The following is a 22,063-nucleotide window of genomic DNA, read 5'->3' on the forward strand; positions in this document are numbered from 1 at the left end:
ATTATTTCCTTTCTTTCCCCGACAGCTCCAATTAACAGAGCTGCCTGGAGATCAATCATGGAACTGCAGCTTCCATCTTGTGATGTGGGATTATTATTATTTTTCCTTTCACTCTCTTTCCCCCCCGACTCGTATCAGCAGATGAGCTAGGTGGTTACAAGCTTCTTTTTTAAAAAAAAAAAATTGAGAGATAGAAATTGCTCCTTGCACCACCATAAAATTTAGTGATCTTTGATTCTCATTCCTCTGCAGCCCTTGCTGCATGAATTAAATAGCCTTTCAGTATTCAATCATCACAGTAGCTGCATGTTCACTTGCGAATGAGCTCACAGCTGGATTTGCAGTATGCAAAGCTGTGGATATTAGGCTGTTGTCTTAACTGTTAAGCCCTGTTGAATTCAATAGTGCTTATTCCCAGGTAACTGGAGCCTTAGGAAGCTTTTAAAAATGTGGGGAAATTAGAGTAGCTGTAAGGAGTGGAAGCATTTCTGCTAAAAGGGAGGGAGAAATATCAGGCACAGCACTGAAAAGCGCATGCCGATTTGTATGTTTTCAGAAGAATCACATGGTACAGCCTGGGGACGTACCACTTTATGTTAAACTGTGGGACTGCATCCTTGAATGCTTCCCCCATGTCAAAGAAAAGAAAATCAACCCTGGCTGAGGAAAGGTAGAGTGCCAGAAGAAAGTCTAGTTTAGCCATCTCTCCAAAGTGCTAGTTTTCTACTGCCTAGGAGAGTTGGGTTTTTTAACCCTGCTTGCATTTATGTTTGGGAGCAGCAAGTCTCTAGACCTCATGGTGTCACAGGCATGCTTGGAAATATTATAGCTAGTGGACTGGGTTGCAATGTAAGGTTTTCCTTTCATAGACAACTTTGGCATGATTCATGGTCAGATACACGCCATGGAAAATGTTGTACCAGAATTTTAAATCCAGTTGGGTTTCCACGAAAGGCCTATAAAAGGATGCCCTAGATCCCAACCAGCAGCATCGCAATCTCAGCTTTAAAAATCCCCTTTGATTTTCAGTTTTTATATCTATCCAGGGGCAATTCCTCCTCAAAAATCATCTTGAAGGGAAAAATCACACCTTTCCCTGAGAAGTCATCCCCGTTTTGTCTTTACAACAGCCAGGCGAGCACAGAGTGGGTCGGCGAAGAGCAAGATGATTTGCAATGCAGGGACAATTAACGCTGGCCTACCTCTCAGGGGGCTCGTGTCAGGGTTGCTGAAACCGTGTCATGTGCAGTTGCTTTTTAACACTACAACAAGCACTTCTTGTAAATGTTATTGTTAGTTCATCGCAGGCAAGGGCAGTCACCCACACAGACACTGAGCGCCAACCGGCTCTGATCAGTTACTCCTGAGCATGCTCCACTAAATGCACAAAATCTGTGTCTTCTGAGGATGCTTTCAGAGCATGTCTGCGTGGGAAAGCACTTTAGATACAATGAACACAGAAGGACGAGGAGGCAGGTGAACAGAGCACGGCAATCTGCATTCCTTTTATGTACACAGCCCAGAGAGCCTTTGGGCTTAGGGCGGTATATAAATTAAATAAAATAAATAAAATAAATAAATAAATTCTGCCGAGTCAGAGCTGGGACCTTCTTCATCCAAGGCAAAGCAAGGGAAAAGGACTTAGTTTAGTGGGTAGAGCCCCCGCTTTGCATGGAGAAGGTCCCAGGGCGCAGTCCTCACCGGCATCTCCAGGCAGGACTGGGAGAGACTCCCTGCTTGAAACCAGAGAGAGCAGCTGCCAGCCCGTGTGCACTTTACTGAGCTAGATGGGCCAGTGGTCTGACTCAGAGGAAGGAAGCTGCCTAGGCTCCTCCTTAACACAGGCCTTTGTTCAGAACTTGCTTTGATTTGGATTCCTGCATTGAGCAGGGGGTTGGACTTGATGGCCTTATAGACCCCTCCCAGCTCTACTGTTCTATGATTCTATGATAACTGGAATCTTGCTTTATTTGAAGGGAAGGGCTGTAGCTCACTGGCAGAGCACCTGCTTTGCATGCATGAGGTCCCAGGTACAATCCCAGCTGGCATCTCCAGGTATGGCTGGGAATATGCCCTGCCTGAAACCAGAGCTTGGAAAAGCTGCTTTTTTTGAACTACAACTCCCATCAGCCCCAGCCAGCATGGCCACTGGATTGGGCTGATGGGAGTTGCAGTTCAAAAAAAGTAACTTTTCCAAGCTGTGCCTGAAATCATGGAGAGCGGCTGCCAGTCAGCGCAGACCACTCTGAGCCAAATGCACCACGGGTCTGACTCAGTGGAAGGCCGTTTCCTATGTTCTTATTTAAGTCAGCCCTTTGTTCAGAACCACGAGGACTGGAAGCTTACTGGATTCTTGGGGAAACCCTGCAGAGCGGCTGCCAGCCAGAGCAGGCAAAGCAGGATGGGCCAAGGGTCTGTCTCCACAGAAGGCAGCTTCCTAGGGTCCTCAAGGTCTACCCCCTGCGTCAGGGGCTCCGGCACTCGAGGAGGCTCAGCGGACGCGTCTTGTCCCTGTAATCCAGAGGTAGCAGCACTGCAGCAACCCATCCCTGAACCTTGCCTCCACACACAGGTCTTGGAGAGGACAGCAACGTTATTCAGAAAGGGGCCCAGGTTGCTTGCCCACAATGGTCTCCCTCCCTGCTTCAGGAGCCCCACCTGAAGGACATGGTGAACCAGACCGCCATCATCATCAGGGTCACCCGGCGATACTCTGGGACAAAGCACAGCTGGAAATTCGCCCAGACCTGTGAAAAGCAAGAAAACCATGAGCTGTTTTGAGCCCCCCTGAGTTGGAAGGGAGCAATGGGGGGGGGAGAGAATCAGAGTGGAGTCCTCACAGATTTATTGCAATGTGCATTATCATTGCTTCTCTGTCCACAATTGGTGACCTGAGTCACAGAATATTTGCAAACATTCCAACAGCTCAGGGTGAAAGGGGTCAGTGACGGAATGTGGCCAAACTGCAGCTTCTATGAGGCGGAAGTGAGAGGGCAGTTTGGCTGGGCTCCCAGAACCTCTGTTCAAGTCCTCCAGCATTCATGGCCTAACCTGCTGGGAAAGGTTCAGGAAGCGGACCATCCACCGTCGGTACCAGGTCCCTGTGTCAGACTGAATCTCTACCAGTTCGTCCTCCTGTTTGATGGTTTTGATATGGGTCACCTGCAGAGCAAAGCGTTGGAGAGGGAAGGTGACCTGGGGAATGACACATTTCTCACCCCAGCCTTAGCATTATGACATGGTCTGTACCACAACCACATACTGGCACTCACAAGTTCTTAGTCTATGAAGGATCCCTTGCAAGGATGCTCTTAGGCGCTTAAAAGATTCAGGGCATAATCCCATTAGATACAATTTTACACAAAGCTATCAAATCCTAATTCATATGTATAGATGTAAATTTTAGACTGTAAACGTCACAGAAGGCAAACTAAGTAAATTTCCCACCGAGTCACCCCAGATAAGCTCTTCAGTTCATCTGAAACCCAACCCAGATCACTCCCAGATCAGTTTGTCTTCAGCTAGGGATGGGCGAGTCTGTCCGTTAAGGTTGCTCTCTTTTTCTCGTTCTTCCAATCTTAAATTCAATTCTCCACATAACCACAGCAGTTTATACTTTTTTTAAAAAAAGCATGGAAATTCATTGGCATTTCAGTGCAAATGTATCCTTGTATGCACGTTTGTATGCATTTTTGCAAAGCAATTTCCCCTAACATTTTTATATGTTATTTTAGCTAACATGTGCACATTTTACCATAGAATGTGTATTTTTGTATACATTGCTTGACAGCAGAACTGCATTGCAAAAGTCGGATACAGTGTGAATTTCGAAGGATAGCTGGGTTGCGGTTCATATATCGTGTCAGAAAATGCAAATTTGGTAAATTCACCTTCAAATGTGAACAGAATCAAATGTTTCCCCCACCCCTATCTTCAACACAATTTCCCCAATTAATTATTTCCCAGCTGGCCCTGCTCCAAATCAGTTCAATTCCCCACTCTCATTACCTTCCAAAACATCTCTAGATACAGTCAATTAACTTATTTCCCCCCAAAATTAATAAAGCTACTCATTAACCAAAACCACCAGCAACCCAATTAAATTTCCCCCAAAATTCGCTACCCGCCCATAAGCACTTCAGGCGTTCTCAACATTTCGGGGGTCTTGCCGCCGTCACTGGCAGTCCGCCTGTGACAACAGCCCTGATCTTTTGCAATCGCTATTCTGAGGCCTCCAGTTTAGCCTGCTGGAATCCCAGTAAGGAAGAAGGGGTCATACTGAGAAGACTCGCTCCGGGTGACCCTTGGCTCTCATGTTGGTATCGTGCACCTGCTTAAGCACCATCCAGGCTTCGTCGTGTTTCCCGTTCTGTAAAGACAAAAATGCAAAGCTGTTAACCAAAATGAGGCCTCTTGTCTTGAGGCTAGTTATGCGCAACTAGCGATGTTGGAAAATCCCGACAAAAATGGGGGCGGAAATTGCCCACCTTCACTTATTTGTCCCATGTCAAGAGTGGAAATCAGCTATGGGGCAGTATACAAATGTAATAAATAAAATAATAATAATCACCGTTTGCTGTTGTCACTTTCAGTCCACAAATGACATGTAATTGGTTGTGTCCCCACCGCCACCCCAACCTGCGTGGTGTTTGCTTTGAAATTCATAGGGTGGAATAACATAGTTGTAGATTTATTTATTTATTACATTTGTATCCTGCCCTTCCTCCCAGAAGGTGGCAAGCGAAAACGCTGAAAGCACTCTAAAACATCTTAAAAGCAAAAGGCTCTAAAACATATTAAAACAAAGCACCTTTAAAAACAGCTATAAAAAAATAGTTTTAAAAACATCTTAAAAAGCAATTCCAACATGGACACCAACTGTTAAATTCCGTAATTCATTACATAAACAACATACGTGATGTAATTTCTGCACAGCAGAGAGTGAGACTAATAGTGTAGGTTCTGGAGGAAGGCGAACTGCAGCAGAACGGAAACAGTGCTGCATGTGACAAATATGGGGCAGAATGGGAAAGATGCCTTACATCCCTTGGTGTGGCCACCAGGCCGCTGCGTGTTTTCCCCTTCGCTACCACCTCCACCCCAATGCCTTCCGCTGCCTCTCCCCATCTCCACCACGTCATGCAGTTCTAGTTACCTCCAAGAAGAAACGAGGGCTTTCAGGCATGGTGGTGAGGGCGCCGATGGCGAAGACGGAAGGGAAGGCACAAACCAAGACGAAGACGCGCCAGCTGTGGAACTGGTACGCAGAACCCATTTGGAAGCTCCAGCCTTTGGCAACAAGAGGTGGCCAGAGGATGGGAAAAGACATTGTGAAAAAGAGCAGAAGAAAGGATGAGGAGACGAGAAAAAATCACTAGACACCTTCTTTCCGTGCTCAGTTCTCTCTCAGTTCACAATATGCCAGAATTTCAGCAGAACCATATAAGCTCAGAAATTTAAATTTCAGTATCCGCTTCCCAAGTTTCTAGTCCCTAAGTCTGGGGGTTGGGGAATAGACATGCAAAAGATAGCAGAAGAATCAAGTCTCCAGCAATTGAGAGGGAGGGGCTTTTGTTCCCAGTGCATGCTGTATAACTTTTTTCACCCCAGTGATAAAGCAGAATAAAAATGGGCAAGTATATGCAAATTAGCCCCATATGCATAATTTATAGCCAGGAGGCAAAATAATAAGGAATTTATATACCGCTTACATGCCAAAAAGGCTTCTAAGTGATATACAAGTAACTGATTTTAATCAACTATAAAACTCATCGATAATTAAAATACACAATAAAACAATTCCATCAAAGCATTAAATACAACCATAATTTTAAAAAATACAATAAAACAAGCCAGTTAAAAGCCATAACAATTAAAACAGTGAAATATATATATATATATTATTTATTTATTATTACATTTATATCCCGCCCTCCCTCCCAAAAGGAGCCCAGGGCGGCAAACAAGAGAAACATAAAAATAAAACATATTTTAAAACATTTTTAAGAATTCCAGCACAGATGCAGACTAGGATAAAGGTATCTACTTCAAAGGCTGCAATTAAATCAGGAAGTTCAAGTTCAGGGGAATGCTTGGCTAAACAGGTGTGTCTTCAAGAGCCGGCAGAATGCCAGTACTGATTGGGGCCTCTCGTATTTCAGTGGGGAGGGCATTCCGCCAGCCTGGTGCCACCACTGAAAAACCCCAGCTCCGGGCTGCCACAAGCAGTGGCAGAACAAAACAGCAAACCTAAAAATCCAGCCCTTCTCTTGGCACAGAATTTGCACATGGCTTGAGCCAGCAGGAGAGAGAGGAACAGCTTGGCCAGCCAGTCTCCTTCCTTCTTCTCCGGCGTTGCTGCGACTTACCGTAATGGGGTATGATGGCCCAAGCCATGGCGGATGCGTAGATGCCCCCAATCATCCAGAACATGCACAGCCAGCTGAGGTGCTCCCCACGTTTTTCTTGGGCCAGGAACTCAGAGTAGTAGGAGAAAACGATCGGGATCGACCCCCCAATGCTGGAAAAAGGGGGGGGGGAGAGAGAGCGCCAAAAGCATTCAGCAACATCACACATGCTGGAGTCCTGGTGGATCTGTATCACTTCAGAGTTCAAGCAGGGGACTGTCACTTTTAAAAAAATACAACGATCAGCCGAACGTAAAAAGCAAAACAAACCCCAACCAACTCATTGCATGTTAACAGAGAGAGAACCAAGCTCATCAGAAAGACTGCAGGTCGGTTTGCTGTACATTCTTCAACGCTAACGTATAAAATTCAGAGATGGCGATGTGCTCTGGAGTCCAGCACGCAGCTTCTTGAGAATATCCATTGCCCCCCCCATTTTAAAAGATGTATATACTAAGTTCCTAGTCCTTATGGCAGCAGAGGATTTTAAAAATGAAAGATTGATAACACAATAATGTGTCAGAAACTCAACCGATTACTTCAAAAGGGTATCTCCCAGCAGATTCTGGCTCTGGGGACCCTACCAAAAAACCCCTACCCCTCATAGCATAATGGCAAATGCAGAAGTGCAGGGTCCCTTCGTGATAGCCTCCGCCACGCCCCTTCCTATCCTTTTTTTCCCCCCTGCTGGGTTGAAAATGAGATTCTTGTTAATACCTTCTCCCACAACAACAGACATCTCTAGGAGCCAATCAACATGAAAGGGGAGAGTGTTAGCCACTGAGAGGAGTCTTCTCAGTGGCAGACTCACCTCCTTTCACTCTGATTGGCTCCAATCAGCAGGAAAGGACAAGGAAGCATTTAAGAAGACTCTCACACTGATTGGCTCACAGGATGCTGGAGACATAGGGACCCTGCTCCCCAAAAGGTAAGGGGTCTAAGACCTCCCCAAGACCCTCCACGACCACACCCCTGCTTACCCCATGCCAGACAGCAGCCGGCAGAAGAGGAAAGTGCCATAACCCTGGACGAAGGACGAGAAGAAGGCAAATACGCTGTTGACAGAGAGGGACATCAGGAGGCACTGCTTGCGCCCCAGCCGGTCAGCCAGGCCGCCCCACAGGAAAGCCCCGACCATCATCCCCAAGTAGACAATGAGGCCTGTAGGGAGACAAAGACGACAGGTGGCGGAAGCTCTCCCCCCACTGGCCCCAGTGAGGGACATTAAAGTGGGGAGGGGGCACCAATTTCAGCCCAGGAGCCACGTTCCCTTCTGGGCGACCCCGCTGGGGCCACATGCCAGTGATGGGCAGGGCCAGAAGCAACTGTGGGCGGAGCAACCGGTGTTAAACTTTACCTTTGCAGAGCAGGCGAGCTGCCACGTACAGTCACGCCCCTCTCTCCACCCAGGCAAGAGGCCCTTCCAGAGTTCAAGATCACGGTCCAGCCTGGCAAAAACACTCAAGGAAGGTGCAAAGCAAGGCCAGTGAAGGTATGCGGCCTGCGGAGAGTCCCAGGGGCCAGGCAGGGGAGTCCTCGAGGGCCACATTTGCCTCCCTCCCCCAAGACTGAGATTCCCCATCCTGGGTTTAAACTTTTTAGGCAGGATTTTTCACAGTAAGATTCCCCAGTGCTGGTCAGGCAGAGACCATCAGCCGTCCCCAAGAGGATCTTTTCTGAAGGCACAGCAACATCTCTTTTTGAATTGTTATTAATGGCAACGCGTATGTGAAGTCGGGAGCCAAAGACGGCATTTGCAACACGGAAATGCCTGAGGCGCAGTCCCGCCCCCCCCGGCACTTTTCCAAATTCAAATTCAAAACCCATGCTGCGTGCGTGCGCATGCGTGTGCCGGTTTCCACACAGGGTCCAAAGATCCAAATTGCCGGCCCTAAGAGGAACTCCTCCCCTGCATTCCTGTGGGAATCTGGAAGGAGGCGTGTCCGAAACAGAGACTCACACAGAGTCTCAACGGGCAGACAGGTACACAGGAACATAGAACACTGCCTTATGCCAAATCAGAGCAACGGATCTGTCTAGCTCCGTATTCTCAACACTGACTGGCAGCAGCTCTCCAGGAGGTGCCTTCAGGGACTGAGCCTTGGATCTCACGCACGCAAGTCAAGGCTCCAACACTGAACAGCAGCACCTCCCTGTCATAGGAAGCTCCTTCATACTGAATCAGGCCATTAGTCCATCGAGGCCAGTATCAGCTACACTGGCCGGCAGCGGCCCTCCAAGGTTGCAGACAAGAAGAGTCTTTCCTGGTCCTATCCGGAGATGCCAGGGACTGAACAGGGGACCTTCTGTTTGCAAAGGATTCTGCTCCCCCTACATGGAAAGATTCAACAGTACTGGATGCAGAGCCACGGCAGGAACTAGCTGTTCCCGGCAGTGGCTGAACGGAAGGAGGCCATTCTTGAACACTGGGTCATGAAGAGAGGCAACAGGGAGACTCCTCTGTGGAGCCCTTTCATCGATTCCTGATTTCTTGGGGCGCACTAGAGTCCCTGTGCTGTCGACCCCTCTTTGCTCTCACAGAAAGCAGTGACGGCCACCCACTTGGACGGCTTGAAAAGAGGACTAGCCAAATCCATGGAGGACGGGACGATCAGCGGCTACTAGCCACAATGGCTAAGCTCCGCCTCCTCTGAATGCCAGTTGCCAGCGACTCGCAAGTGGGGAGAGCGCTGCTCTTGCACTCTGGTCCTGCTTGCGGGCTTCCCTTTGGGGCCATCTGTGAGAACAGGACGGGCTCCATTTGGCCTGCACCAGCAGCCAGGCTCTTCCAAGCATCTACACATCATCACCACCACCGCGGAAGCCTGCAAAGGGCTTTCAGGGCCGAGAGCATTGTCCTCAGGCAGAGTGGAGCCCCAGCGCCTCTAACACAGCAAACCCTCGCAGCTGCTGTTTCCTGAGGGTGACGCAAAAGAGCCAAGAAAAGCGTGCCTGGCTCATTGGGGTGGTGGTGCGTGTGTGACTCAACGTGACGTGGGTGGTGTGCGGCAGCCAGAGTCAAAAAGGACGGTACTGGGGCCTCAGTGGCCTTTGCTGCAGCGCAAGCCGCCTTCCCTGTGGCAATCTGCTTTTTAACGCACAATGTCAAAAAGAGATCACCAGCTTCCTCTTTTGCACCAAATGAACCAGGATTTGTGGACGTTCCAGACTGCACTGCGACACTTGACACACACACCCCACACACACACTCTGTCCATGCCCCCGAGTCACTTCTGAAAGCTCAGCCTTTCTTGCCAGCATTGTGGATTTTCAACTCAACAACGTGGTGGCAGCCACGAGTTGGGGTACTGAAGATATGGTCGACACCCATGTGCAACAGGCCATGGCAGCTGGTGGCTGCAAGCCAGTGGGGCAGCGGAATCCGCTCTGGGTTTTACTCTGAACTTTCAAAGAGCTGTCCAAGGTACTTTCCTTGAAAGTTCAGACTAAAACTATGGCTTTCGTGGGGCCTCAGAAACACACTTTTTGACAGAAAAAGCTTCACCCTTTCAAACTGGGGGTCAACAAGTGCAGGCAAACCCACATGTACACATTGGCTCTCTATGACTCCATTTGAGTGGGTGACTGCAGCAGGAGGGTTTTTTGGGGGGGGGACTTAAAGAATATGTAATCTCACAGGAAATGTCCCATGGCTCACCCCCCTCACCCCCCAAAAAAGAATAGTGGAAGCTTTAGCTTGTGAGGGGTGCTGGGAATTGTAGCTCTGTGAGGTTATACTACAGTTCCCAGGATTCTTTGGGGAAGCCATGTGCTTTAAATATATGTGTGCATAGGCAGCCTCAGAGAACTGTGTGGACTGAGTTGCCTTATGTGTATGAGGTGAACAGAGGGGTTGTTGGGGAGTGGCTAAGACCCAAGTCTTTTGCAGTGGGGCCCCTAGGATCACCTTCCCCTTCTCCCTGGAAAACTTAGGTTCTAGGGCCATTAAGCACACTGCAGAGTGTAGAGCAGGTGTGATCCCAGGCCACCCCCGTCTTAATTTCCCAGAAGGCATCTGTGCATATACATTAGCCGATGCACATCTGGTGCAAATTGGTGTCATGGGCCTGCGATTCAAATCCTTTACATACCTAGGAATCTCCCAGATGGTAGGTACTGATAAAACTTGTGGCATTTGACCCATGACTGCCTATTCACACATGCACAGCCATCTCTTCTCGATTGTCCCAGAGTGCAGGACACGGAATAATGGGCTCAAGTTGCAGGAAGCCAGATTTCAACTGGACATCAGGAAAAACTTCCTAACTGTTACAGCCATACGACAATGGAATCAATTACCTAGAGAGGTAGTGGGCTCTCCAACACGGGAGGCCTTCAAGAGACAGCTGGACAGCCACTGGATTCCTGCATTGCGCAGGGGGTTGGATTTGATGGCCTTATAGGCCCCTTCCAACTCTACTATCCTATGATTCTATGATTCTATCTCATCCAATGCTGACGCCATCAAGGGATGGATGTTTGCTTTATTCCAGGATGAATGCCCTGCCTTTCTTTGGGAGGCGGCTTACAATGTTTGATAAGAAAAGCCAACAGTGCAATATCATCAACTCCCTGGGAAGCTCATTTAAGCCCTTGGTCCTTCTACCTCAGTATTCTCTACACTGACTGGCAGCAGCTCCTCAGCATTTCAGGCAGGGAGTCTTTTCCCAGCAGTGCTTGGAGATGCCACTGGGGTTTGAACCCCAAACTTTCTGCATGGTCTGGACTACCGAGCTATGGCCTTTCCTCTAAAATTAAAGTAAGATTCCAGTCCTCAAGGTTCTGAATAAAGGGCCGATTTAAATAGGAAGCTACCTCATACTGAGTCAGACTATAAATCCCATCCAGCTCAGTACTGCCTACACCAACTGGCAGTGGCTTTCAGGAAGGAGATTTTCCCATCCCTACCTGGAGATGCCAAGGATTGAACCTGGAACCTTTTGCGTGCAAGGCAGGTGGCTCTATCCAGTGAACTACGGCCCTTCACCTTTCAGATAGGTGGAGGCAAGTTTCACTGCAGCAGCCTTGAAAGCCACACATCTTCTGTAATATTAATTAATAAATTAATTTGATAGCAAAGTGTTTAGGTTGCTTTCCCATCCCAAAAGCGCTCATGGTGACTTGCGATGATTTGGACCCAGGCCCTTTTGCATGCAATCATGTGCTCTTCCGCTGAGCTATGCCCCCCACAAATACAACAAAACCACCAGATAGCAAAACAGGGTCTTCTCAGTGGTGGCCACCTCTTTGTGGAATGCTCTCCCTAAAGAGCGCCCGCTCAGAATTTACCACCCCACCGCCAGTTGCATGGGCAATGAGACGGCCCGAAACACGTCCCCAGCAAGGTCATCCTCTAGTCTCCGAGTGCAAAAATTCAGACAAGCACCTCTCTTGTGCCATCAGCAGAGGAACCTCAGAACCTGAGCAAAGTTCTTCAAGAATGGAAGGATACCCCAAAGCCACAACCTCAGATTGGGCCGTCGAAACAGCCTGACAGCCAGCGGAGCTGGTCCAGAAGTGGCATAATATGATCTCCTTTGCTGACCCCAGACAACAGTCTGGCTGCTGCATTCTACCACAATCAAAATCTCCGGGCTGTCTTCAGGGGCAGCCCCACAGAGAGCACATGGCAGTAATCCAGCCAGGAGGTGTGAATTGGCTTTCAGGAAAAAAGATATTGTATGTGCACACACCCAAAACCCCCTCAACAATGGCTAGCAGCAGTCTTGGCCTTACAGTGCTGAATCTCCTCATGACTACGTGGGAATGGGCAACAGGACAGGGGGAAGCTGTCTGTCTATCTATTTATTAGATTTATATCCTGCCCTTCCTTCCAGTAGGAGCCAAGGACAGCAAACAAAAGTGCTAAAAACATTCTAAAACATTCTAATAGATTTTTAAAATATATTACAACAAAACATCCTTAAAAATATATTAAAACAACTTTAAAAACATATTTTTTAAAAAAGCTTTAAAAACTCAAAAGGCAATTCCAGCACATACACAGACTGGGATAGGTCTCAACTTAAAAGGCTTGTTGAAAAAGGAAGGTCTCCAGCAGGCGCCGAAAAGATAACAGAGATGGTGCCTGTCTAATATTTAAGGGGAGGGAATTCCACAGGGTAGGTGCCACCACACAAAAGGCCCTTCCTACATTGTGCGGAACAGACCTCCTGATAAGATGGTATCTGCAGGAGGCCTCCCCTGCAGAGCGCAGTGATTGACTGGGTATATAAGGTGTAAGATGGTCTTCCAGGTATCCTATTCCCAGGCTGTATAGGGCTTTGTACACCAAAACCAGCGCTTTGAACTTAGCCCAATAGCTAACAGGTAGCCTGAGTAGAAAAGAGAGGAAGATCAAAGTGTCCCACCCCACCTACCCACCCCCAACGCTATCAGATGGAGAGGATTTTGACAGGGGGAGGGGACGAGTGCCACAACAGAAAATAGGAGCAGAGCCGGAAGTCAGAGTGCATGCAGCAACAGCACCACAAAGAGCCAGAGCGAGGGAGCTATTTTTATCCTGCCTTCCACATAAATTTGAACTGCAGTCACAGGACCACTGCAGCTGAGCAATGCAAGGTGACGAGCAAGAGGAATAAGACAGCAGGTTTTTTGGCCAGGCCAGCCCAGGCAGGGGGTGAGATATGGGGGAATATTGGGGGAACAAACTACATCGGCAGCATCAGAGGCGCCCGACTTCGGGAGAGTCCTGCTTTCCATAAACATTCCTTTGCCCTCCTCCACCTTCAGAACCGCCTTTCAAAACACAAGCCCGGCTGAAGCAAGGCCTTCCCCCTCCTTTGTGACGGAACAGGGTTGGCTCCAAACAGTTTGCTGAACTTTCGGTGGTCCATAGAAATGTCAGAAGCTGCCCCATCTAGTTCAGTATTGTCGACACTGACTGGCAGCAGCTTTCTGGGTTTCAGATAGGGGACATTCCCAGCATTCAGGGCCTGCTGCCTGCAAAGCAGAAGTTCTGCTACTGAGCCAGAGCCCTTCTCTTAAAGATAATAGGAAGGCTCTAGTCCTCATGGTTCTGAATAAAGAATATTGGGAACTTCCCTGCACCGAGCCAGAACTGCCTTCACTGATTGGCAGCAGCTCCCCAGGGTTACAGCAGGAGACATTCGTAGCCCTGCCTGCAGATTCAGGGAATGAACCCAAGACCTTTGGCATGCCAAACACATGCCCTCCCGCTGAGCTAGCGTCGGCTACATTCCTCTCCTGACATGTCTCTGGGCAGCTGAGAGCACCCATTTCCCCCCTGACCCGGCGGGAGTGCCGAGAGGTTTTCAGAAGGGAGGAAAAGATTGCGTGAAGATGGGACAGGGTCAATCGTTCGCTCTTCCCACCAAGGAGAGGACAAGGCAGGATTGGTTCAAATGGCAAAGGGGACAGACTTCCTTTGGAGCACAGCGTTCGGTTCTGGGTGCTGCACTTTTAAGGCGGATATAGACAAATTAGGACTGGTTCGGAGAGGAGAAACTGAAATGGTCAAGGGTACAGAAAACCAGTCCTGCGAGGAAGGGTTGAAGGAATGGCTATATTTCAGCCCGAAAGGGAACACGATAGGAGTCTTCGAAGACCTGAAGGGTGCTCACCACACAGAAGAGGGCAAAGGCTTGCTCTTTGCTGGCCCATCGGACAGGTCTGGGCCTAGAGGGCTTAAGATGTCTGAGGGTAGACTTCAGGTGAATACTAGGAGAAACCTTTTGCCAGGTGAAGAGGAGTTTGACAATGAAGCCAACTGGCAAGAATGGCAGGAGGATCTCCCTGGCTGGAGGTCTCCACATAAAGGCTGGACAAGTAATCCGTTGAGGGAGACGGATGCCCCACCTCTAGAACCTAGACTAGGTGGCCTGCAAAGCTTCTCAATGTACTTATAGATCTGCTCTAAGAGAAGCTGCCTGAGGAGTTCTGTGAGGCAACAGTGGAGAGAGGTAAAGTCCAGATGGCTTCAGAGCATGTGCAGATGGTATGCATGGCAGGCATCCCCAGTGGCTCGCTCCCCACTTTAAATCTGCCCCCAGGGTGTTATACACAACACATTTTCCCCAAGCTTCAAATATGTCACTTTGATCATCTTTACAACAGTCCTGTAGAGCAGGCCAGATTGGGAAGGGGCTGATGCTGAGAGAACAGCAGGTGATTTTGGTAACCCTAACAACACCCCTGTAAAGTGGTCCAGCGTCGCCGCCATCAACCCCAAAGATTTGGAAGGGGGCTGACGGAACAGCAGGCTGCCTCAGGGCTGACTGCGTGGGTCCGTGGCCCAGGCATGATCCGAACTGGAGACCATCCAGACGCAAACTCCCCACATTGCTGGTTTGGGCAGGCACACACACACAAAATGGGGGGTCAGGATTTCTACCTGAGCCAGTGGCCCTAGGAATGAACTAAGGGGCAATTGTGAACAAACAGGGTGAGGTGGGGGAAGAGTGGGACTCAAGACGGCGTTGCAGCCATCCAGCTCCCTCCAACACCCCCAGCATCACCCCATCCAAAAGACAAATCAGTGCCTCTTTGGAGCATCCCCCCCCCCGTTCCTGATCATTTGCAGCATGAGTCACTCCTTGCTCACGCTCCAAACCATCCTGATTAGAAATGGAAGGTTGCTTAGAGCTTGCTGAAAAGCAATTTGCAGGGGGGGGGGCACACTGAGAGAGAGAAAGAGAAAGAATGAGAGAGAGAGAGAGAGAGAGAGAGAGAGAGAGAGATGTGCATTTTGTCACTGCCCCAAACAGCTGGCTGGAGAAATCCCTCTTGATTTTTCTCTTATCTTATTGCCAAGCGTGTGCCCCTGGGCTCATCAATTTGCCTGATGCAACCCCAGTTCCGTAACTAAGTAAGGCTGAGGCTGGCCAGTTGCAAGGAAATGGGTGACTGGGAATCCCACCTAGGCTGGTCTGGGCTGCTGGGAGGGAAGGAGGCTCTGAAAGAACCCAGAACTCAAATCTCACCTCAGTTCTTTCCACAGGACAGCCTCCACCACCCAAATAGGTCACTTCCTGTTTACTGAGCACTCATCTTGATTTGGGGTGGAACCCTTTGCTCGAGAAATTAAACCACGGGACTAACGGAGGTCCATTAAGGTCAGTGGGCCTGCTCGGAGTAAGCCTAGCGGTGCTTGCACAGAGTTTGGGGGAAGGCATTTGTTCCTTATTGTGCGTTCATCCTGACTTACGAGATGACATTGCATCAAGGACATGTTAGTGCATTTTCTTTACTGGAAAAAGTTCTGGGGGGGGAGGTTGGGGGGGAACAGGTTTGTTGTGCAAGAGCATCAAATCAGCTTTAATCGCACAACCTGAATTTGCTGGTATGTGACTGAATCCTTCCCACCTGCAAAACAAAAACAGTCTGGATCATAACCATTCCACCTTCCCTTGCCATGCAGTTGCAGCAATTACCAACATTAATTACGGGAAGCTAAATTTGAATTGAAGAAGAGCCTGTCTGGATCCATCTATTCTCCAACAGCAGACAACCAGGTGATTCTGGGAAGCCCTCAAGCACGGCACATGAAGGCAACAGAGCCGAGCTGTTCATCTTTGGAACAGCCTGGGATACACATGTTCTATTTTATTTTAACAGCCATGCCTGCTGATAGGCCCTCCGCCATTCCTACAGCTTGTGGCAGGGAGTTCCACAGGTTAATCAGGCACTGAGCAAAGAACTGCTTTTGTGTGCCTGGCCCTGAACCTGCTGCCTATATAGCCCAGTTCTAGCATTATGGGAGATGAGGGAAATCCCATCTCTATACCATGCGTAATAAAACTCTGTGTCCCTTTCTTGTCCCCTTCAGTTGCCTCTCTGCCCCCACCCTTTAATTAAAAATGCCCTGCAATAAATGAGGAATCTCCTTGCTGGGTCAGATGGAAAGAATCAGGTGAACCAAACGGCGGATATTGGCAAATGGCAGGAAAGCGTGACGCAGCAGCTGTTGTCGGTCAGCTCTGGGAAGCAGAATGAGGACGGAAGGAGCGTCCATGGAGGGCAAGGAGAGCCAGAAAACATGTGAGGCAAAGTGCCCTGGAGAAGATCACAAAGCAGCGCTGAAATCTAAAGGCAGGAGGAATCGGGCTGGAGCTCCTAGGCAGACTTGGATGCCATCTGGATGAGCAGGAACCTGACAGAGACGCCCGGCCAGGAGGAGACAGCTACGGTGAAGCAAATCAGGCCTTCCCAGAGATGAGGGGTGGGGCGCCACCAGCCCCCTGCCTTCCCCCATTTGGCCTGCAAGGCTGTTTCAGTCAAGCTGCGTCCACCTGCAGGAAAAGACAGGGTTCTCTGCTGGGATACGAGAGGCCCTTATCAATATTGGCATTCCGCCGGCTCCTGAAGACTCACGCATTTAAGCAAGCATGCCTAACTCTCTGTGTATATTGGGGGAGCGGATTTGCAGCTGGTTTGGCCCCTATCTATTAGAGGTGCCACTGCTCAGCCATCCAAGAAGATGGGCAATGGACCATAGCTCAGCAGCAGAGCACCCGCTTTGCATGCAGACGGTCCCAGGTTCAATCCCCATCGGTGCCAGGTTGGGGTGGGAAAGAGTCCTGGTTGGAAACCCTGAAGAGCTGCTGCCAGTCAGAGTAGACAACACTGAGCTGGATGGATCATTGGCCTGACTTACTACAAGGCAGCTTCCTGTTTAAATCAGAGCTTTGTTCAAAAAGATTAAGACTAGGCTTTATTTTGGAAGAGCACCAGAAGGCCCCAGGTTCAGTGCCCCATGGCATCTCCAGGCTGGGCTGAAATCCTGGAGAGTGGCTGCCTGTCAGTGTAGACAGTACAGAGCTAGATGGACTAATGGCCTGGCTCAGTAAAAGACAGCTTTCTGTGCTCCTTTTTAAATCAGCCCTTTATTCAGAACCATGAGGACTAGGGTCTTGCTTTCTTTGTAGGGCAAGGGCTGTAGCTATGTGGCAGAAGGTTCCAGGTTCAGTCCCCAACATCTCCAGGCAGGGCTGGGGAAAAGTCCATCACTGAAACCCTGAAGAGCCGCTGCCAGTCAGAGTCAACAATACTGAGCTAGATGGGCCCCAATGGTCTGACCCGGTATAAAGCAGATTCCTGGGTTCCAGAGATGGAGTCCTTTGACCTAACAAACTGGCTCCTTAAAACCTAGATGCGTGCAGGGCAGGGCAGGCTCTCACCAACTACTCACTGCAAGGGGAGGTGAGCACTCTGCGCATGGTCAGAGGCTTTGTTTGTCCTTCACATCTGCCTGGATGGAACGCAGGCACTCAAAACAGGCTATGGAACAAGGGTGATGCAAGGCAGCACTTGAGCAAAGCCTCTCCACCAGAAACCGGCCTCTGGGGTACCATTTCGGCTCAGCCTCGCACACCCTGCACCACAGGGCCAAACTTTCTCTCCCCCAAACCAGAAGGAACCACGTAGAGTCAGAGAGAGAGAGACCAGACCGTCTCCCCCCACAGCCTCTGGGCCAATCCCTCGATTTGGAGGTCCCATGCAAAAGCAACACACGCGCACCCATGTGTGAAAGAGGGGAATTGGTGGTCTTGGACACACCTCAGCCGTGCCGCACTGCAGCGTGCGAGGAAAACCCAGCACCCAATTTGCCTCAAAACATCAGCATTACACACACACACATGTACACCTCCCCCCCCCCGTAGGCCCCTCTCGCTTTCACCCCCCCACAAAGGACTCTTTTCTCTCTAGCCTGCCATGGCTCCTGTCGGAGGGATTTAATTCTGGCTAAGCTCCTCTGCATGAGCAGTAGAGAGATAAGCTCGCTCGGGGCCACTGTTATTCTGACACGTTATTCCAAACTTAGGAATGGGGAGGGAGAAAGAGAGAGAGAGAGAGAGAGAGAGAGAGAGGAGATGAGTCATGCAACCTCGTCAGAGCCGTTCTTGAGCTTCTAGCAGCAGTTCGGGCCGAACACAGAAGCACAAGACTCCGCCGGACCCCATTTGCCTCCCTCGGATCACGGCGGGTGAGGCTTTGGCTCAGCCTCTGAGCATGCAGAGACTCCCTGCTGCTTCGAGCCAATTGTGCCCCTCGAATTCAGGGCTGGCATATTTTAAGACCACTCTTGGAAATGGCCAGTTTTAAGACTGGCTCCTTTGCTGAAGCATTATTGTGCTACTGCATTTTATTTATTTATTTTAAGATGCTGATTGCGTTTACTGGTTTGATGGCTCCATTGCGTTTTAATGAACTGCATTGCCTTTAATGAAATGTCGTACACTGCCCCAGGAATCTTCAGGCTGAAGGACAGGTTATAAATACAATTAGTTATAAATTATGGTGATTTAAAAAAAATAAAAATCTCACAACCCTGTATGAAATAAGCTAGTTTGACAAGGAGAGGATGCCAACTTCATAAGAGCCTAGCTGCTGAATCAAGCCAAAAGCCCCCTTAATCCCACAACAGCAGCAACTGGTATTATTCAGAGCCTCCTGCCTCCCACAGTGGAGGCAGAACATAGCCATTGTGGCTAGTAGCCTCTGATGCCTTATCCTCCATGAATTTCACTAAATCTGTGTATAAGAAGAGTCTGCCAAAGGGGGCCCATCTAGTCCAGCTTCCTGTTCTCCCAGGGGCCAGCCAGATGCCACAATGGAAAGCCCACAAGCAGGACCCAAGGCTTGCCGCCTCCGACAGTGGAGGGTGAACCTCGACACTGTGGCTGATGGCCATTGATACCTTTATACACCACGCATTTGTCTAATCCTCTTTTAAAGCCACCCAATGTCCAATATCAACATCAATAATATTAATACCATAACACCTTTATACAAATCAGTCCCACGTGGAAGCACCCTTGTGGAAGACAAGAAGAGCCTGGCTGCTGCATCCATCCAAAGAGGGCCCACCTGATCCAGGCTCCTGTTCCCACAGTGGCCAGCCACATGCCCCAAAGGGAGCCCACAAGCGGGGCCTAAGCGCAACAGCAGCTGTCCTCTCCTGCGGTTTCCAGCAACAAAGGCATACTACTTCCAAAAGTGATGCAACACAGACATCCTGGCTAGTAGCCATTTAATACCCTTATCCTCCATGAGTCTGCCTAATCCCCTTTTAACAGCGCCTGGGTTGGTAGCCATCACTAACTCTTGTCGGAGCAAATGCCATGATTTAATCATGTGCTGTCTTCCTAACCATCCTGGTGCTTAGCGCCAGTTCTGCAGAATGAGATGGTCAGGTTTGGGAATGACTCACTTTGGACCACAGATGGAGGGGAGGGTGGTCTTATTTCGGAGCACTCCCCATGTAGAAATAAAAACAAGAATGCCCTGCATGGAGTAAGCTAACACATCAGTGAGAAAGGCAAACAAACCCTGCAGGATTTTAGACAGAGGATCTCTCCCAGCCCTACCAGGAGATAGCATTGGGGATTGGATCCGGGACCTTTTGCAGGCAGAGCAGATACTTCCTGGTTGCACAGGATTCACCTACGGCGAACATTGCGAACTTATCCCTCCCCTCGATCAATCCAGCATCAAGCTACTCAGCAGCCCACCGCCTTCTTGAGGACTTACCCAGCATGCCTTTATTGGAGTCTGACAAGCACATATCCTTCTCAGCGCTGGGCAGGACAAAGCCCACCACGAAGATCTCCACCCCGTCGGCCATGAGGGCCAGTCCTAGCACAAAGTACAGCGTCCACTGGAATCGCCCGTGTCCGCACTCTTGTAGAATCAGCTCGTACTGTTGGGCTAGCTCTTCTTTCTCCTTCTTCTTTTCCCCTTCCAGGTCGTCAAAGTCCCTGAACTCGCTCACGACCTCCTGGTTAGATGCCAAGTGGTCCCCGCCTTTCAAGGAGTTGTTCCTGGGGATGCCTTGGTACTCCCCCTCGTAGATCTCATCGTCTTCGTCATGGCCCTCGGTAGCGTCGCTAGAGGCCCCTTCGTCATCAGCTGCCGGCTCTCCGCGGTAGTAGCCATCTTGCGGCTGGTAGTCCTCGTCATCCTCGTCTTCTTCTTCCGCAAAGCGGGTGTAGGAACGCTTTGTGTACTCATCTTGCATCCGGTCCACCCCCTTGCCCATTTTCTTGGTTGCATGCTTCTTCACTTCCTTCGCAATATCTTTCGCGCCACGGATAAAGGCGGTTCGGTCTCTGAAACTTTCGTCCATGGTTCCGTCCTGGCTCCCGATGCCCGTCAGACCTTGGAGGTTACAAGAACGAGAAAAGCACTCAAGAGAACTGAACGTACTTCTCGGTTCAGCACCCTCAAAGGGGCGGACAGCTCCTTTCTTTGGAGAAGTATATCCACCCCTCAAGCTATGTGGCCTTCTAGGAGACGGGGAAGAGCCACTCTGGAGAGGTCTTCAAGGGATGCCCCCTGCAGGGCAACAACCCCCATCCGTTGAAGTCCAAGCTTGCGTTTGGGAAACTGAAGGACCAGAGGAGGAGAGGACCGGAGAAGGAGGCGGCTGCTTCCAGCTGAATGGAAATGGGCCTGCAAGAACGACAAAGCCAAAACCAGAACACTTCAGACACTAACAGAGGACAGGCACGTTAAATAATTCACACGGTGTGGAGCCTGGACATCAAAGGTCAATCGACATGACCAAACTGGCAAAGCAGGAATGTGGATTGAGTAAATCTGGGCACAAAATGAACCTGCAGCAAAGGGGATGAGCAACTGGTTTCCCCTGAAGAAAAAAAAGAGCCCGCATTCACCCTGCCTCCAGAAAGCTAGGGATCGGGCATTTATCGATCCAATATTGTCCAGCTGATTAACAACAGAATGTCTGAAGAACCAGCTGCTGGATCAGGCCCAAAGGGGCCCATCTAGTCCAGCATCCTCTTCTCACACTGGCCGACCAGGCGCCCTTGATGGGGAGCCTGCAGGCAGGACCGGAGTGCCACAGCAACTCTCCCCCACTTGCTACTGGTATTATTCGGTGGTGTACTGCCTCCCAAACTGGAGGCAGAATGTAGCCCTCATGACTGCCAGTGATACCTTTTCCCCCTCAATGCCTAAATCCCTGTCAAAGCCATCCAAGTTGGTGGCCATCGCTACATCCTGTGGCAGGGAATTCCAAAGTTTAACTACGTGCTGTTCGAAGAAGTATTACCGTAATAATCAAATACTCCATGACACCAAGAACACGGTCCTACTGAAGCGCCAGCCTGCCTGTTTCATTGTATCATGAGGCCGCCTAGTAGCAACATCCCCAGGCCTGCAAGACTCCCCACACAAAACAGCCCCCTCCCCTCCTGTACTGCACACACACCAAACAATAAAGGCCATGGCTTCCCCCAAAGAATCCTGGGAACTGTAGTTTACCCCTCACAGAGCTACAATTCCCAGCACCCTTATGCTGCCAGTTGTTTAAGATCTCAGCAATGCTGCCTTGGGAGGGAGATGACAGGAGTCACACTCACACATGCATGCCAAAAAACAACAACCCTGGGCATCAAATGAGGATGCCCCCCACCCCACGTTAAGTGCATCCATTCCTCGTGCAGATAAAAAGCATGTAAGCTCAAGGCTGCCAAAAACAAATCAAGAGGGCAATTTGCCACAATGAAAAGGCCCAGACAATGAAGCGTCAGCCCCAGCAAGGGAGAAATAAAGCTGCCGCTGTATATTTTTAATAACAATATACTTGTTATTCATTAACAATGGCGTTGGACTCCTGAGCTGTGAAAACTCTCGTCTTTGCAGTTGTAAAT

The 22,063-nt window shown here is 49.6% G+C and overlaps 1 protein-coding gene across 3 annotated transcripts in view; it reads right to left on the bottom strand.

The window, feature by feature from the left end:
- The window catches only part of SV2A (synaptic vesicle glycoprotein 2A), a 30,091-nt gene extending 9,465 nt beyond the window's left edge, over positions 1-20,626 (bottom strand). For 2 of the 3 annotated variants that reach the window (XM_061605860.1, XM_061605859.1), the window contains exons 1-7: positions 19,920-20,626; positions 7,388-7,568; positions 6,369-6,520; positions 5,156-5,289; positions 4,280-4,369; positions 3,052-3,162; positions 2,659-2,747 (exon numbers count right to left, since the gene is read on the bottom strand). In XM_061605860.1, the coding sequence (XP_061461844.1) occupies positions 2,659-2,747; positions 3,052-3,162; positions 4,280-4,369; positions 5,156-5,289; positions 6,369-6,520; positions 7,388-7,568; positions 19,920-20,514 (1,352 nt within the window). In that variant the 5' untranslated portion in view covers positions 20,515-20,626. The remainder of the gene's footprint in view (positions 1-2,658; positions 2,748-3,051; positions 3,163-4,279; positions 4,370-5,155; positions 5,290-6,368; positions 6,521-7,387; positions 7,569-19,919) is intronic. The other variant, XM_061605861.1, reaches the window with a different exon arrangement.
- Between the last annotated feature and the right edge of the window lie 1,437 nt (positions 20,627-22,063).

This window comes from Rhineura floridana, chromosome 22 (genome assembly GCF_030035675.1).
Source record: "Rhineura floridana isolate rRhiFlo1 chromosome 22, rRhiFlo1.hap2, whole genome shotgun sequence".
NCBI lineage: Eukaryota > Metazoa > Chordata > Lepidosauria > Squamata > Rhineuridae > Rhineura > Rhineura floridana.